This window comes from Onychomys torridus, chromosome 15 (assembly GCF_903995425.1).
Source record: "Onychomys torridus chromosome 15, mOncTor1.1, whole genome shotgun sequence".
NCBI lineage: Eukaryota > Metazoa > Chordata > Mammalia > Rodentia > Cricetidae > Onychomys > Onychomys torridus.
In genome coordinates, this window is record NC_050457.1 from 45,946,831 (window position 1) to 45,963,810 (window position 16,980).

A 16,980-nucleotide genomic window follows, 5' to 3' on the forward strand; every position below is an offset into this window, starting at 1 on the left:
CACTGACTGCCCAGCATTACCAGGCATTTCTTATCTAGTGAACAACCTAATTTGGCCAGGAGTCAAGGTGTATTGAATGAGCCTGCATATTCTTATTCCATTGGTGAGCGTTCTTCTGAATTCTTAGGCAGTATTGTGGAAGCTTCCTAACCTTAAGTATGCTAAGACACTGGTATTAATATAATAAGAGAGAGGATTGGTTCTGAGGTCCTCTATAAGCTAACATTCAACAAATAAATAGGGAGTCCCTTGTTATTTTGTTTCATTTTGTCATATTGAGATGGAATCTCTCTTGCCCAAGCTCATCTCCAACCTTTGGTCTCAAACAATCCTCTTGTCTTGGCCCCCAAAGAATCTGGAACTAAAGGTGTACACCAACCCCCTCAGATCCTAGATATTTTTCAATGACCCCTTCATTCATTTTACTTAAAAGCAACACAATTTGCTCTAAACAAAATCAGCTGAATCCTTACGAGCCTCCTTTAAAGTGATACTTAATATTCTGAGCACACACGATGACAGTAAACAGTAAGTTAATTATTTTTCAGTAGGTTAATTTTTAAAAACTATTATTAACTATTCAAGTTAGCACAGTGCCCAGTATTCTTGGAGATGAAGCTAATGCCTTGTTGGCAAAATCTTACCCAACTTGAACAGATTGCATCAAACAAGGAAATGTGGGCAGAGTAAATTTCTCATGGGAGGTCATTGCCAGCCCTAAGGGTAGACCAAATACCAAAACAAAGGGCATATTCTACCAGGGCGGCCACCTAGAACCCAGAGATGGCTTGTCAGAATCACAGCACTTCAACTAGTCTTGGGTTAAGTCTACAGAAGTTTAATGCTGCCTTCTCCCAGAAGTCTGGTCTAGACACAGAAATGTAGCAGACACACAAGTTAGTTCCACTGACTACACACAACTGTTGCACACATCCCAACTTGACTTCTCTGCACTGATGGGACAAGGCAGCTGGATCTTTCTTCCTTTAAAAATCTTAAAAATTCAGCATGTGTCTGAAACCCGAGTTGCAGAAAGGTGGAGCCACACTCAAGCCTTGGCTTTCTGGATTATGTGAATGTGGGGCTCTGCCTGGGATGTGAAATCTCGTTGGGATTTATATCATTCAGCCAGAAAGAAACCAAACATCAGGCAGTATTTCTTCTTGCACTGGTTTGTGGAAGAGGAAAAGCTTAAGATTACTTTCCTCTTTTAAAGCACCCTGGTGAGGTTATAAGATCATAACATAATTCTGCTGGTGTGTGTGGCTCTGCATTTATAACCTGAGGTTTCAAGTACAAATAGATCCTTATAAATAGCAGGCTTTCTTTAACTCCTAACATCGGGTAGAGTTCCAGGATGACTGATGGAGCTTAAATAAAGAGTGAAATGTGTTTACCAGGAATGTGTGCACACACATCATAGGAGAATGTCCAGAGAAGTATTGATGTATCCTTAGATCCAGACAGATGGGCTGCATGTCCTTCCAGGTTACTTCCTATGGGAATGGACAAATACACCTTGGATAACCTTGAAAACAAACTCCTAAGTTTCTTTAATATGATTTCATTTAAAAACTAGCTAGGAGCTAAGAAAATGAGCTTTGGCAGAATCATCTCACCTAACTTAGGAAGGATAGCCACAGAAACCCTGAAATGCTAAGTATTCAAGAGGACTGTGAGAAAAAAAAATGTAAATGCTCTTATTTATTCCCAGAAATCTAAAAGGTGTATGGCTGAGTCTTTTTCCTCATTTGACTCTTCAGTTTGATTTTGTTTTTTATTTTTTTTAAATATTTATTTATTTATTTATGCATACAGTGTTCTGCCTGCATGGATGCCTGCAAACCAGAAGAAGGTGCCGGAATTCACTATGGATGGTTATGAGCCACCATGTGGTTGCTGGGAATTGAACTCAGGACCTCTAGAAGAGCAGCCAGGGCTCTTAACTGCAGAGCCATTTCTCCAGTCCTTGTTTTTTTTAAATTTTTGATGCTGCAATTTAATTCCCTTTCTTTCCTCCCATATACGCTTGCCCACTCTCCTTCAAATTCATGGCCTCTTTTTTTTAATCAATTGTTATTGCATCCATATATGTATTTGTAAATACATACAGATTCCTGATATAACCCATTGAGTCTACACAAATGCTACTTAACATGCATGCTTTCAGGATTGACCATTTGGCACTGGACAACAGATTGGTGTGCTCGTCCCTGGGGATTTACTCCTCTATCCCCTAGTTTTACTTGGTTGCTGTAATTCTTTGTGTAGGGTTGAGGCCTCGTGGGCTTCCCCCGACCCACTGCAGTTAGGCATGTTTGGACTGCCATGTTGGTGACACTCTGTTGATTGAGCTTCTGATGTTACTAGGAGAAACAATCTCCCTGGTTCTTCAACTCTTTCAGTCTTCCTGCCCCCCTCTTCCTCAATGTTTCCTGAGCCTTAGGTGTGGGAGTGTTGTATAGATGGAATCCACTGCGACTGAGCTCCACAACTCTGCATCTTGATTGGTTGTGGGTTTTGATAGTAGTCTGTCAGTTGCAAAGAGAAGTCTTTCGAAGTTCAAACATAACATCCTTGTTATATTTAATGTCAAATGTAAAGTGTTTTATGGGTTTCCTGTGGTTTTGAATCAATCCATGAGACTATTAATCAAATCACTGCCCCAAAGCCCTGTGATAGATTCTAAAATGTACATGTTAATCGTTACATTTTTAAAAAGTAGGAAAGCATTAAAATTCTTTACGTAAGTTGTTTACCCATTAGAAAACTTTCTGTCAGGATTTAAAATGAGGATAACAGATAAAGAAGTAGTATTGCCATCGGATGGAGTTCAAAGCCTTTTTTTAGTAGTGGGATTTTTGTTTGTTTTTTACTTTGAGATGAGGTTTCGCTATGTAGTCCAATCTGGCTTCCAACTCAAAAATCCTGTCTCTCAGCCTCCCAAGATCTTGAATTATAGGCATGCACTACACAACAAAGTTGGTCTAAATCAATGTTTTTAATGTTGGTTTAACTCACCTATCCCAATTTTCCATGAACTTTTACTTTTTCAAATCATCCTATCTAATATTGTTGATGTCACTTCTGGGGCACAGTGTCTCGAATCCTATCATGGCTACCAACTATAAGTGACTTGGCTAGGTTTTTATTCTCCAAAGAAAGAATTCAAGTGACAGAGGTAGGTATGCTGTTGCTTGTTCTGCAATAGCTTCACAGTGGGTAGGAGAAGGACTCGGAGCATTCTGGTATATTCCCATGGGTTTTCTGGGCAAACACCATTTCACATAGTGCTTCCTACCCATGAGGGACTATATCAGAGGCTCAAAGTACTAAAGTCCCATTTCACTGGAGTTAGAGAAGCCTGACATTTGAGCCAGGTCTTCCCTGCTCACCGTCTACCCCAAAGGAACTCTCCCTTCCCTATCCCCTACCTGAGTCAGACTACTTTAACCCATTGGCCTCTTCCCAGAAATGCTTTGGCTCAAGGTCCAAACTTGCTCTTCAATTTCCCAGCTCCAAAGTTCAAAATATGCAAAGAAGAGCAGACTGGGTTGAACCCCCATCTCCCCGAAAAAGCCAAGCTCTCATTTCTCTCAGAATCATAGAATGCTTTCCTTATGATCCTTTCCTCAGAATTTGTAAGAAGCACTCAGGGCTTGTCCCATGAGTGAGTTTGTATGTCTAAATGGAAGACGTAAAGGAATGATGTTGCTTAAGATCATTCATTCACAGTACTACACCCTTGAGTCCAAGACACAGTGGTTACCTTACTGACCTGCTTATCTCCTGATATACAGTGCAAAGGGGGACAATAGCATGTAAGAAAATAAATACTACATTGTTAGGGGAACCTGTGTCCAATGATCCCAGAGGCAGAGCTCTGGTACAGTGTCCAGTGTCGAGTTCAGGAGATTGAGAGCTCCACTCTCCTCCCACTTGAGATTGCAGAGTGCCTGATCCACATCCTGGGTGTAGGGGCTTCTCTGACAGAGCTGAGGCCAAATGACCAGTGTAGTGGATAGCCATCCCAGCATTGGCCTGGAAGTTTCAACCCCCACTGAGGCTTCGGTAATGGTCACGCCCACAAGGCAGGGCGGAGGAGGAAGCGAAAGACGAAGGATCGGGAAGAGGGCTCTCTCTTGGTTCCCGGACTCTGGACACTGGAGGTAGACTGAGCAGAGTTCTCCAGAGAACACCTCTGGACTGCACTATACCCTTGCCAGACCCTGTAACCTACCCCTTCATTTGTAAGTTAGCCCACAAAATAAACCTCCCTTTTAACTACGTGGAGTGGCCTTAATAATTTCACCAATAGACCAGTGCTAGGAACCTGAAGCAACGACAAAGGTGATTTTTGAAGCTCTCTAATTCCCATAAGCCAAAATTTCAATGCCACTTCCTTCTCCTTGTAGAATTGAATTACAGGACAAGGCTGGATTCCCGTTTTCCTGTTTCACCTAAGCTACAGGAGGCTGGACTTGGGAGGGGAAGAATGTTTCTTCTCCCCCAATGATTGGCCAAGATATTGAAGCTAAGATGCATGTATCCAAGTGCTGCTTTTTTTTTTTTTTCCAGATAAGCTCTCTTTATATAGTCCAGGTTGGTTTCAAACTCAAAGGAGTCTGCCTCAACTGGCCAAGTGCTAGGATTATAGGTAGGGCCACCTCACCTGGCTCTGGATATACTTGCTCACATGTAACTTAATGTCCATACTAAAAGCATTCCACATGAGCAGAAAACCAGAGGGATATTCCCCACTACTCTCTTTCTTTGAATGTCCGTCAGAGAAGCTACCCTCCTCATCCTCACTTGGTTTCATATAAGTGTAGTAAACTGTGTCTAGGTTTCCCAAGGGACTAGAGCAGACTGTGGTTAGTAAAACTGCTTGTTCTGGTTTTTCCATGCTAAATGGGGATAAGTGTGCAAACAACAATCAGTGTACTGAAACAGTTGACTAAAAAATACAGTTGAAAACTAAGCATAAACTTGAGACTTTGATCTAAGCTATGAATACTTTCCAGACACTCCCAGTGAATTAGGTGGCATGGCCAGTCTAGAGAATGGGCCTTAATATGGGTACACAAAGCTCCCTTAAAACTTAGCCCTCCCAAACACCAATTATGATGATTACTTCCTCCAACTCAAAAGGGAGATATTGCTAACACAAAATTGTTTTTAAAGTGAAAAGGGCAGGGAAGTGGTGGTCAGGAAAGGTCAAAATGAGCCAAAAATATTAAAAGTTACCAATTCCACAACTAGGATTTCATTTCATGCTGAGAGAGAGAGAAAGTGTGTGTGTGTGTGTGTGTGTGTGTGTGTGTGTGTGTGAGAGAGAGAGAGAGAGAGAGAGAGAGAGAGAGAGAGAGAAGCACCAAGGTACTGCATAGTAGAGAATGTACTGAACTAAGAACTAAATTTAAAGTCTTTGATCTGTGAGTTGTGTCTCAGACCTAGCCAAAACAGCCAGATCCAAAGGCCAGTTTGACCAAGTATGGTTCCTGCTACCTGGGCTGGGGATGGGAAAGAATCCAGACAATGTAGAATGAGATGCTGCAAAAATCCTCAAACTCTTTTTCTCTCTTGCTTCAAGACTGTGAAACACTTACCTAAGCTGTTGTCTTGTTCTTTCCTTGCTGTGCCTGCTAAACGGCTGGTGTGGTTTGGGTGGGTTGAGGTGCAGTGGCTGGACCCTAGGGACTTGCATGCTAGTAGCACCCTCCAACTGAGATGCACCCCGAGTCCCAGAAGACTTTCTTGGTGGAGTCTCCACATAGTGAGCTTTGCACAGTCTGCTTTTAAAAAAAAAGTTTAAAAACAGACACATTATACTGTCTTGGAACAGTGCATTCTGGGAACTAAAACTAGATTTTTTTTTTTCCTGGTACTAGCTCTATCCCAGTCAGCTTTTAATTGTTACTTTTTCTTTGCCCCATTTCCTAATTATTTTTTAGAAATATGCTAGGCAGAAGTAACTCAGAATAAGTCCTGCCCTATATCCCATGAGAACATAAATTTGTAGGCTCTTGAGCCAGAGTGAGGCAGAAGCCGGCTGGCTTGCACTTTGGTACATCCTCTCACCTTTTCACCTGTATCACTAACTGAAATGCTTCTCTCCATGTTTTGAGTTACTAACCATTGGAACCGCTGCTGTGGAAAAGAGCTGTGTTGGCTACCATACAATATTGTACAATACACGCCATTCGGACCCTGGGCTGTGCCTCAGTCATAGCTGCATTTGTTGAACATTGGCTTTTTTTTTTTTTCTATTTCCTAGTTTTTAATGGGCTCCCATATGCCTCTGACTGGCCTGGTATTCACCATGTAGCCCAGGATGATCTCAGATTCACAGCATACCTTCTGCCTCAGCAGGAAAAATTGCCTCAAACTACTCAGTTAAAAAACAAAGCCCCAGGTGGATGAGACTTTGAATCTTAAACTCTGAACTGATGCCGTCTCTCCTTTTCCCTAAATTGACTGTCTAGGTAACTTAACTTCTGTTTGACTTGGTTCAAATATAAACTATAAAGAAACCCTCTTAGATCAAGGCTTTATAGTCTGACTCTGTCTTACTTATACCATCAACTCCTAGGGTACACGATACTGTAAATGTTCAACCTATACAGAAATGCTTAATTTGTATATTAGCACAGGTATGAGTCCCTAGAGTAACAATATCAACAAGAATGCCTCCCCAGGATTCTTTTTGAATGCAGATTAACATAGTCTAATTACCCAAGTCAACAAGACACAAAAAAATCTTTTGGCAACTTGATTTTTTTGTTCTTGTATGTGTGTGTATGATGTGTGTTTGGTTGCCTGTGTGCCAAACAGCATGTGTGGCAAAGAATAACTCCTTGGAGTCATTTTCTCCTTCCACTTTTTACATGGGTTATGGGCATTGGATTGGGGTCATCAGGTTTTCCCAATAACTGCCTTTCCCTGGGCCATTTCTCTGATCCACAGAAATCTGTCTGCTCAGTTGGCCTTTGCAGAGTAGATCGCTAAAAATCATAAAGATGGAGGCACCTAGGGGAGGAAGTCATTCAACAAGTGTGAGACTTAGAGCTGCATCTCAGTGTGTTTTCTCAGAGGTTACTTCAAAGACAGTGGAGAAGGTATCTGTTGCCCATTGGTCTTAAGGTCTGGCCTACAGGTTAATATTTCACATGTCCTATTCAGTACTCTAGCTGAAGCAGGCATAGTGTGATCAAGGAAGCGCATTCCTGTCCAGTACAAAGTGCTAGGCAATCAAAGCAAAGATGTTTACATTGCTTTCTTTTTTAATCTCCTTACTTCCCTTCACTATGTCTACCTCTTGCTGCTCTTTTTGAAAATTATAACTGATACGTTAAAACATCCTTGGGATTGTGAATTTTTGAAAATATAAAGTTTGGTGAGAGTTAAGAGCAGCAAATAACAAAAGAAACACATGTTATAAAGAGGAAAACAAATTCACTTTTGAGCTCATCAGCTTATCATGGTTAGGTTTTGTGTTAATGAGTGCATTTATTATTTCTAAAGCGGAGGCACTTTTCATATAGTTTTCAGGATAAAGGTTTTTAAGATCTTGGTAGATAGACATTCCCCTGCATCCACAATGGCTTGATTCCAGTATCCTCCCTTCTCCCACAAGTCCAAACATTCTTTGATGTTCAAAAACCTATGTACATTGTTTACTTCAAATCATCTAGTATTATAAATCACCTCTGGAGTGTTTATAATACCTAATAGAATGCAAACACTAAGCAAATAGTTACTATGCTGTTTTATTTTGGGAATGATAATTTTTTTTCAATTTTGTACAGATGATTTGTTCCGGGTGTTTTTTTGTTCTGGGTTTTTGTTTGTTTGTTTGTTTTTGGTTTTTCGAGACAGGGTTTCTCTGTGTAGCTTTGCACCTTTCCTGGAACTCACTCTGTAGCCCAGGCTGGCCTCACAGAAATGCGCCTGGCTCTGCCTCCCGAGTGCTGGGATTAAAGGCATGCACCATCACTTCCTGACTGTTCTGGGTATTTTTCATCAGCAATTTTTTGAACCCACAGATGAATATGGAGTGCTGACTGCATTAAGTGTTTATACCATATATACCATATATACCAAGATTCTCTTCTATGTGTGGAATGGGGCTACTGTCAAGTCATTAACTCAAGTTATTCTAGCACTTTGAGACAACCAAAAATTCCTGTCTGTTCTGTATAATTAGAATAAGAAGGTAGGTTAGAGGTGCAGGTCAGAGGACCTGTAAAATTATGGCATAATGTTGCTTCAGAACCTCACAATTATTAAGGAGTTTTGATGAAACACCAGCACAAGTCCACTGACAGGAAGGGCAAGCAACTCTAAAGAGGTATCCATCGGATTTTCTTGGCCTTATAAAGCCTAGACTAACTATTATTGCCCACTATGCTGGCTTTTCCAGGTTGCAAAATGCTATGAGTCACTTTAAGGACAAAACGAACTATAGCTGACTTTTATTAGTGCCAAGGACACAGTCATTCAAAGATGACTCACATATCCTTCCGTTGTACATCTCTTAGAGTCTTCTCAGAAACCAAGGGAGATGTTGCAAGTTCCAAAGTCATCTGACTTCAGTGCCATGCAAGGAAACCATTTCCACATTCCTTCAGGGAGATTTGTTTGAAGTTCAGAATCCAATGTAGATGTCTTCGCTCAAGTGGGAGCTAATCTCATTGGCTGAGCAAATCTTCATTCTTCCTGTTTTCTGTCTTACATGATGCCTCAAGTAGTCCAAGATATAGACTAACTTTAGAGTCTTTAGTTTTTTCCCCCAGATATATAATCTTCCTTCTATTTTCCATCTTCTAATAAAGGAAACATCCTATTCTAGAAAACTAGAAAAATCAACTCTGTTTAGAAGATGATCCATGAAATCATTGAGATTTCATCTGTGATCCTTGCCTTTTACTGACCATTATGTGTGGTTCCTAGATAATTTATTCCTTCCTTGATCATAAGAGCCATGGAATCGTGCTGTCAATGAAAGACTGTATGTGTAATCCAATACACACATCCATTTTCTTTCAGAAATTTAAAATAAAGTTTTCCCTCTCTATGTTTCTCTTTGGTTACCATAACTGTTTACCTCTAAACAGTAAAGGATATACAATTAAGGAAGTCAAATGCCTTTGGAACAATAGCAATGCCTTTAAAGTGGTGCTTTATCTACGCTTGGTGGCACAAGCCTGTAACTCAACCCTTGGGAAGTTGGAGCAGGAAGGTCACAGTTTCGAAGCCAGCCTGAACAACTTAGTGAGAATTTGACTCAAAATAGTACAGTGAAAGAGACCAGAGAGCAAGGGTGAAGTATCAGTGGAGCACTTTCCTGGTGTATGTAGGTTCAATCCATGGTATCTCCTTTCCACACATAGTTGCCTTTGCTGCTGTCTGAAGAAAAGGAATTGTTTGTCAAAACATGTGGCCAAGTAGTTCTGCTCACCTTCAGGCCTTTCTATTTGACCCAGGCAGCCAGCACTTGATATGGTCACTGGCCTTGAGTTATATTCTGGTATATCTTGTATGTTATGACTATACTCACATGCTAAGCCACCATCCCCTTCCCCTTAGGTGCACCGAAGTGCTTTGTGGCACGTCTCAGATTTCTTTAAAATATTTAAACTTTGGAGTCAAAAGTGCTAAATCGAATGAGCTAAGTCTTAAAAAAAAAAAAAAAAAACCCTTGTGTTAGCAAAGCCTTTTCTTGTCAGAAACAACATCCTATTGGAGGCTGTGACAGTAGTTTCTGTGGTGGACATTGAACTCTAATGTCCACAATACTTTCTTAGCCAGTAATTCCATCTGTTTTGATGTGTCCTACCTCTGCTGTCCATATGAACACTGTTGAACTCAATTTCATACTGACCTGAGAAAGGCAGATGTGAGGGGTAACCCACATGTGCTCTAGGAACCTACCATAAAAAGAATAAAATACATTCTGTCCAGGAGAACATTCTTGGAGTTCATGTTCTTGGCTTAGGAAATTAAAATCAGAAATTAAAATACAGATATACAGTCCACAAACCCCAAACAATACAGTTTTTTAAAGTGTAAAAGTATGGGTACTTAATTAAACTCTTCTCCGTACATCAAATCATAGCTCTTCAGCCATAAAGTCAAGAAAAATTAGCCATTGTATTGGCTAGAGTCCAGCAGACATTAGTCATGTTAAGAAAACTTAATGTTAAGTCTAAATAGATATAAAGTTGTTTTCAGAATAGTTGAGATGATAAACGCAGGCCACAGCCACTCTCTTTAAGGAAGCAAATTGCAGAAAAGAGATGGTACCCTAAGGCTGATTAGAAAATGAGAAGACCCAAGCTTCTGAGTGTGGGGAGTGCTTCTCAGACCTCTGAGTCAGGAGGATGCTCAGCTGGTGCTGAAGCCCTGAAGCTGAAGGGAAGAGTGAAGGCTGAGGTTGCTACATCCAAGAGAAACACGTTGAAGCAAGACGTGAGGTCCAAGGAAGTAGAAAAGCTAGATTCGGTCCTTTGTTCAGCTTGGCAGTTTCTCTCTAGCACCTCCAATTGGCAGATCTCATGTGCAACCGACCAGCTGGCAAAGGTGTTTGCAGAGAACTGTGCCACACATTGCAAAGCTGGGTGGAAGCAGGAGGTTTGAAGCTGAGACACCTTAATAACTGGTACAGGCTACCCCTTTACCCACTCACCATCCGCACAGATGCCTCAACATATTTTAAATTGCTCCCTAGCAATAGAACAGATGTTTCCAATGAAATCCCTCATGCGAAGGAAGAGTTTCTCACCTCATCACACACTGAGAAGTTGGCAAGTCCAAATAGGTTTCCATCTACTCCTGGAAGATAGTCTGTATCTCTGAGCTACATTAGCTACCCTCTAGAATTTAGCGCCCTTGGGAAAAAATTTCTCATTACATTTCTAAAAACAAAAACCACATAAAAACTAAAGGGGAGGTAGAGAGTTGTGAGAAATTAGAAATTGGCAATACACCCAAATTCACACACATGATAAGCAAGGAAGAGAATTTACATTACTCCAACAGCCCAGGATACCATCTATATGAATGGCTTCCCTATGCCAAATGAATCTCCCTTTAAGGACATTGTGATCCTGAGGATCTGACAGACAGGCATGAAGTTGATCTGTGTGAAGCCATGTAATGATCATGGGTATTTAGAAGGGACATAAGAGGGCTTCAGAGAAGATCTTGAAGACCAGAGACAATAGGTACCTAAGGGAGCAGGATGCAGGGTCCAAGGCACCTCAGCAAATAGGAAAATGTAAAGAGGTAAGACCAAAGGCTATTCACAAAGAAACAGTGAACTTGGGGCTCACATCCCCAAGTGTGAAAAGAGCAGAGGGGGTAAAGATGATCAGGAATAAAATATTCAAAAGCATTACTACATAGGAACCTTAAATAGCTGGTCTTTGCCTAAATTCAAAGGGGGACTTCCCCCAAGAAATTTTACAGCTTTTATTTATTTATTTTATTTTAAAGAAAATCCATTCAATTCATCTTTTAAAAATCCCGTGGCAACCTAATTAAATAAGCACAAGTCAGGAGGCAGAGCTCTAAGAGAGGCATAGATGTATGATGTGTGCAGTAGGACCACTCAGATGCATGGAAAGCAAAGTGATTGTGTCAGGAGACCATCAGCAAAGTGACTGAGAAGAAGGTTGAGATGCACTGTCCATTGAGGGTGGTGGGAAATAGGAAAGGGCACAGAGTAGCAGCAGTCTTTTAGTTTTACAAGTTTAATCTTGGAAGAATCACAAGAAAATAATCATATGACAACTGGTTTGCACTAAAGTGCTTTCTTTCTTTATAAGATGCTGTCTGTGCAGAGCTGGGCACTCACTGGAGAGAAGAGGACCATGTGGGCGAATGGACATCAGTATGCCTACTTAGATAGGAGCTTAGTTTCACCCTGACACTGTTAGGACAAGCAAGTATCTACTTGATTTGTAGTAAATCCTCTGAAGTGAAGACAATTGCTTTGAGCTTTGAATATGACTAAGAGAAGCATTTATCATGTCACCAAGAACCGCAGAAACCGAGAAAGCACACAAAACATAGGTGGCATGTGCACTACTCATGGCTGCTTTATCAAGTTGTTACAAATGGGGTGGGAGGCTTAATGCAAGAGAAACTTATTGACAAAGTCCTCTGAAGGCAGGAAGCCCAAAGTCAGGACATGACAGAGTTGGTTGTTTGTTGGAAGCTTTGATATATAGCCCATGCTGCGCCATGCTCTTTGCTTCAGGTGAATATTACCTATCACTTGGCCTTCCTTGGTTTGCAAACATATCAAATTAAGTTCTTCTTTTGGATTTATATTCCCATCTGCTTTGTGAGTCTCTGTCTCTCAAACTCACTCTACTTTAAAAAATAAGGGCATGTGTCATTGCATTTAGATCCCTTCCCAAATCCAGCACAATTCCATTTTATTGCAAAGACTCTGGGCACTAAGTCTTAGACATACATTTGTGGGCCACTACATAGATATAATGGAACACATTTTGTAACAAGGATGTGATTTCGAAGATAAGATTTGTCAATGGGATGTCAAGGAATTCTGACACAGAACCAGACTGTGTGGGATAGAAAACTGGTTCTGTCACTTGCCAGGTAGTAAAATGTCTGTGCCTTGGTTTTCCGTGGGAAGATGAATTAATGCTGTAATCCAGAGCTGTTGGGAATTTTTAAGAGTTAAACAAGAAAATTCAAGGCTTAGTTTTTATCTTCCATGTCTGTAAAACAGCATGTATTCCCATGTGTTAGGTTTGGTCCATAGTGTTGCCATATATGGGGGATGTAGTACAGACAGAAGGCTTCTTGTAGCAGGAATCTTAAAAGTTCTTATTAATGGGCTGGGGATTCAGCTCAGTGGTAGAGCGCCTGCCTAGCAAGTGCAAGGCCCTGGGTTTGATCCTCAGCTCAAAAAAAAAAAAAAAAAAAAAAGTTCTTATTAATAAAAACAAACCTGGAACCAGGTATTGGGGTGAATGCTGGCAGATCAGAGAAGCAGAACAAGCCACAGCTTCCTCACCTCAACAGTTCCTCAGCTGATCCAGTTTCCTCACACTGGAAGCCTCTGAGTCTTCATCCAGAATGAATCTCAGCTGAACTGTTGCTCAAAAGCCTAAAAGCTTAACCAGCTCTAGTTCCTGGTTTTCATGCCTTACATACCTTTCTGCTTTCTGCCATCACTCCCTGGGATTAAAGGCTCATTTCTTGGGATTAAAGGTGTGTGTCACCATGCTTGGCTGTTTCCAATGTGCCCTTGAACTCACAGAGTTCCAGATGGATTTCTGCCTCTGGAATGCTAGGATTAAAGGTGTGAGTGCCACCATTTTCTAGCCTCTGTATCTAGTGGCTGTTCTGTTCTCTGACCCCAGATAAATTTATTAGGGTCCACAATATTTTGGGGAACACAATACCAGCACAGCTTCTGTAGTAAGGGGAGTGTCCTAGCCTGAGATCATTTTATGGTAAGTTTCTAAAACAGAGTGGCTCTCCTCTGCCTTTGCTCTATAGTTTTAGAATGTTCCCCTTCTCAAGCTCCTCTGGAGTGTATAGAAACAGAATACCATGTGGTCAAAGAACCCTTTGAAGTATTAGTTTACCCCTGTGTACTGCCATGGCTGTTTTCTCTACTGTAACATATAGGGAGGCATTCTAAGATCCCGGGGAACAACAGTTTTGAAGATGCTGGTACTGAATAATAGCATAAAGGCATTTATTAATGTAATCAATGAATCGTACAAGAGACACCCTTAAACTCTCTGATACACACTAGCATGTCAATGGAAAAAAAAATGGAAGTCATTTATTGTATTACTAATTTTTACATTATATTACATTACTAATTTTTCAAATAGCCAATGAAATAATGTGTTTCATTATGACATTTTTATATGTATAGATCATTGTACTTTGCTCATTTATTCCTACTACCTTCCTCCACCTAGACTTTTCCTGTCAGCTATTCCTTTCCTCTTTTACATATTCCTCCTTGGGCTTTCATATATATGTCATCTATATAGATGATCTAGACTTCTATACATTTAAATCTAGACTCCATATACAGGAGAAAGATGTGACATTTTGTCCTTCTCTCCTCGCAGTTTCCTCTTTCTTCCTTCCCCAAAGTCCCCATTCTACTCATATGTCATAGCCACATATGAGAGAGAACATGCAATGCTTACCTTTCTGAGTCTGCCTTGTGTTGATTATCAAGTTGATTCCCAGCACTACCTGCCTTCTACCGCCACCACACGCCATGGGAGTATTTAAATTCCAGTACTTATGCAGCCCTGGAGAGCATATGTAGAATCCTAATAACAGATTTATAAGTCTATCACTAAAGTGATAACTCTGCTCTTTTCTACTTTGGGGATGCTGGGGATACAAGCCAGGTTGCAAGTATTCTTTTATACCCCTGGAGCACAACAGCCTTTTAAAGCAGTTTTGCAGATAACTGAAACTCTTAACATCCATTTTCAGACATCAGTTACAATCTTATCGAGCTCAGCAGGTATGTTTCTATTTTGCTATGAAAGCTAACCAGTTCGTGATCCCTATCTTTGATGCTGGATTCTTCTGCCAAAGTTCTAGCACAAGTTGCTGAGCTAGGTAATCATTAAAGGCCACCAGAAATCAAATGCTTGAAGAAAAATTTACCAAACAATCTTTTCGAATTCCGGGGAGCTTCAAAGGGAACAACCCTGCCTTCAGAGTTCAGCCTGTTAGAGACGGATTGGCAAGCGTGTGCAGTTAAGAAGCATATATAGGCAACAGACTGGCCCCTGTGGACACTGGTGGTGTGGAGTTTGGGTTAGCTGTATTTTCGCTTCACTAAGCCTTTCCTCTATCCACAGGTGTGTGTCGTGGGTTATGTTCATTTGAGACCTGCACGTCAAGGATTGCCTGGTGGTGTCAGTGAGTGTCTGCTGCTGCTGGATTTTCTGCTTGCCTTGCTGTCATGTCTAACGAAGTAGAAACAGGCACGACCAATGGTCAGCCGGACCAACAGGCTGCACCGAAAGTGCCATCCAAGAAGGAAAAGAAGAAAGGTATGGGCAAATGGGGCTTGTTTGGCTGTCACGTGAGCTCACTCTCAAGTTCTAAGAAGGCAATGACTGGTTTGTCTCACGTGTAATACTTGTTTCTGCATCTCCGAGTATACCAGCTTAGGTTCCGTTAGGAAGTATTTCATAGCATTTTGTTTAATTATATGTTTTTTTTAATAATTATTCAGTTTAAATACATGGTTAATTGTACAACCGTAACTATCATTGTGTAATTATCTTTCGGTAATCTATTAACCACTTTGTTTCACTAGCACCACTAGTTTTGAAAAATCGAAAGTTTGGTTTTTATTAAACACTTTAACTACTTCTAGATACGCAAGTCCTTAGTCCGCCAGAGCTGGAGAGGATGCCATGGACTTCCTGCTTTGCTCTGGCTGCTGCCCTTCAGCTCTAGGAATGAGACAGCCCCAACCTTTTGAGAGGAGAAATGAAAATACAGAGAAGGGACAATTATCAAATTATAGCCATGGGGATTTATCTTCAATTTGCCTTTGTTTTTTGATGGGTTGGAATGTTAGAAAATTGTTTGGTACCTTATTATTTTTTTTCTTTCATTAAAAAGAATACACCATTTTCTAAAATTCATTCAAAACATTAAAAAAGCTTTGATTTAAAATGTTCCCAATTCCCAATCCACATGTTCTTATGAATTTATCATCTGCATTTTGTATCTTGAGGAAGTGTTTTTTGTGTGTTTTTCTTTTTCTCCATTTACTCTCACTCTATATCAAATATTATGGAAAATGATTTTGATCAAAAGAGGTAAGAATGAGACAGTGGAAATCCCATGTATGATCAATTATGGTATGATAAAGATTTATGCTATTCAATTTGGGGGGATACTGAGCACACATGGCCATACCTAAGGGTGACATTTAAATATAAGCTTTATGATGCATTTCTTTTCACTTCTCAGGTTCTGAAAAGACAGATGAGTATCTGTTGGCCAGGTTCAAAGGTGATGGTGTGAAATACAAGGCCAAGCTAATTGGTATTGATGATGTACCTGATGCAAGAGGAGACAAAATGAGCCAAGATTCTATGATGAAACTCAAGGTAAAGAGGGAAGGAAACCACCAGCTCTCTCAACCAATGGGTCTTCTCTTCACACACTGATCCACCAGTATTTTCTATTCAGAGAAGCCAGGCTTTCTCTGAATCTGTTGAGTCCTGTTCTAGAATTCCTCTTTAATCCAAGGTAGTAAGATTCTAAGTGCCTTTTCACTTGGGTAAACTCAGCACTTGGATGAGCAAAGCCCATCCCTAAATTCTCCATTATTAAATGATTTAAAAAGCTGTGGGCAGTTATGTGTGATATGTCTTATTCTTCACAGAAGACACAAAATAGGGACAAGGAAGTTGGCTTGGTGGATAAGGTTCTTGCCTTACAGGTGTAAGGACCAGAATTTAGTTCTCCAGCATCCACAAAAATGGTGTGTAATCACACCACTCTAGGGCAGAGATGGTATTCCCATAGCAAGCTGGACTAGAGGATCTGTGAGCTCTGTGCTCAGATGAATCCCTGCTTCAGTGTATAAAGTGGAGATTAATCAAGAGAGATATTCAGTATTGTTCTCTGGCCTCCCTACACATGTATGCCATACTTACATACATACTCCAAAGTAATAAAAATTAAATAAACATTTTAAAGAAGTCACAGAATGCCTATTGACTGAGAAAATATTCAGATAAAATCCAGGACTCTAGTTGGATACTGATGGTCCTTAGCAATGGCCATTCAGTGTTTTGAATTTATATGTGTGCATGTATGCACATATTCATGTTTATATGTATGTGAGTGTGGACAACAGTTGATATTGAGTGCCTTCCTTAAGGCACTTATTCTTTTGAGACAGAGTAGTTCACTGAACCTGGAGCTTACCAATTT

General features: G+C 40.5%; 1 protein-coding gene across 3 annotated transcripts in view; it reads left to right on the forward strand.

Moving 5' to 3' along the window:
* Dab2 (DAB adaptor protein 2) overlaps window positions 1-16,980 on the forward strand; it is a 56,085-nt gene that overhangs the window by 17,138 nt on the left and 21,967 nt on the right. For all 3 annotated transcript variants that reach the window (XM_036207176.1, XM_036207175.1, XM_036207177.1), the window contains exons 2-3: window positions 14,880-15,074; window positions 16,009-16,148. In XM_036207176.1, the coding sequence (XP_036063069.1) occupies window positions 14,984-15,074; window positions 16,009-16,148 (231 nt within the window). In that variant the 5' untranslated portion in view covers window positions 14,880-14,983. The remainder of the gene's footprint in view (window positions 1-14,879; window positions 15,075-16,008; window positions 16,149-16,980) is intronic.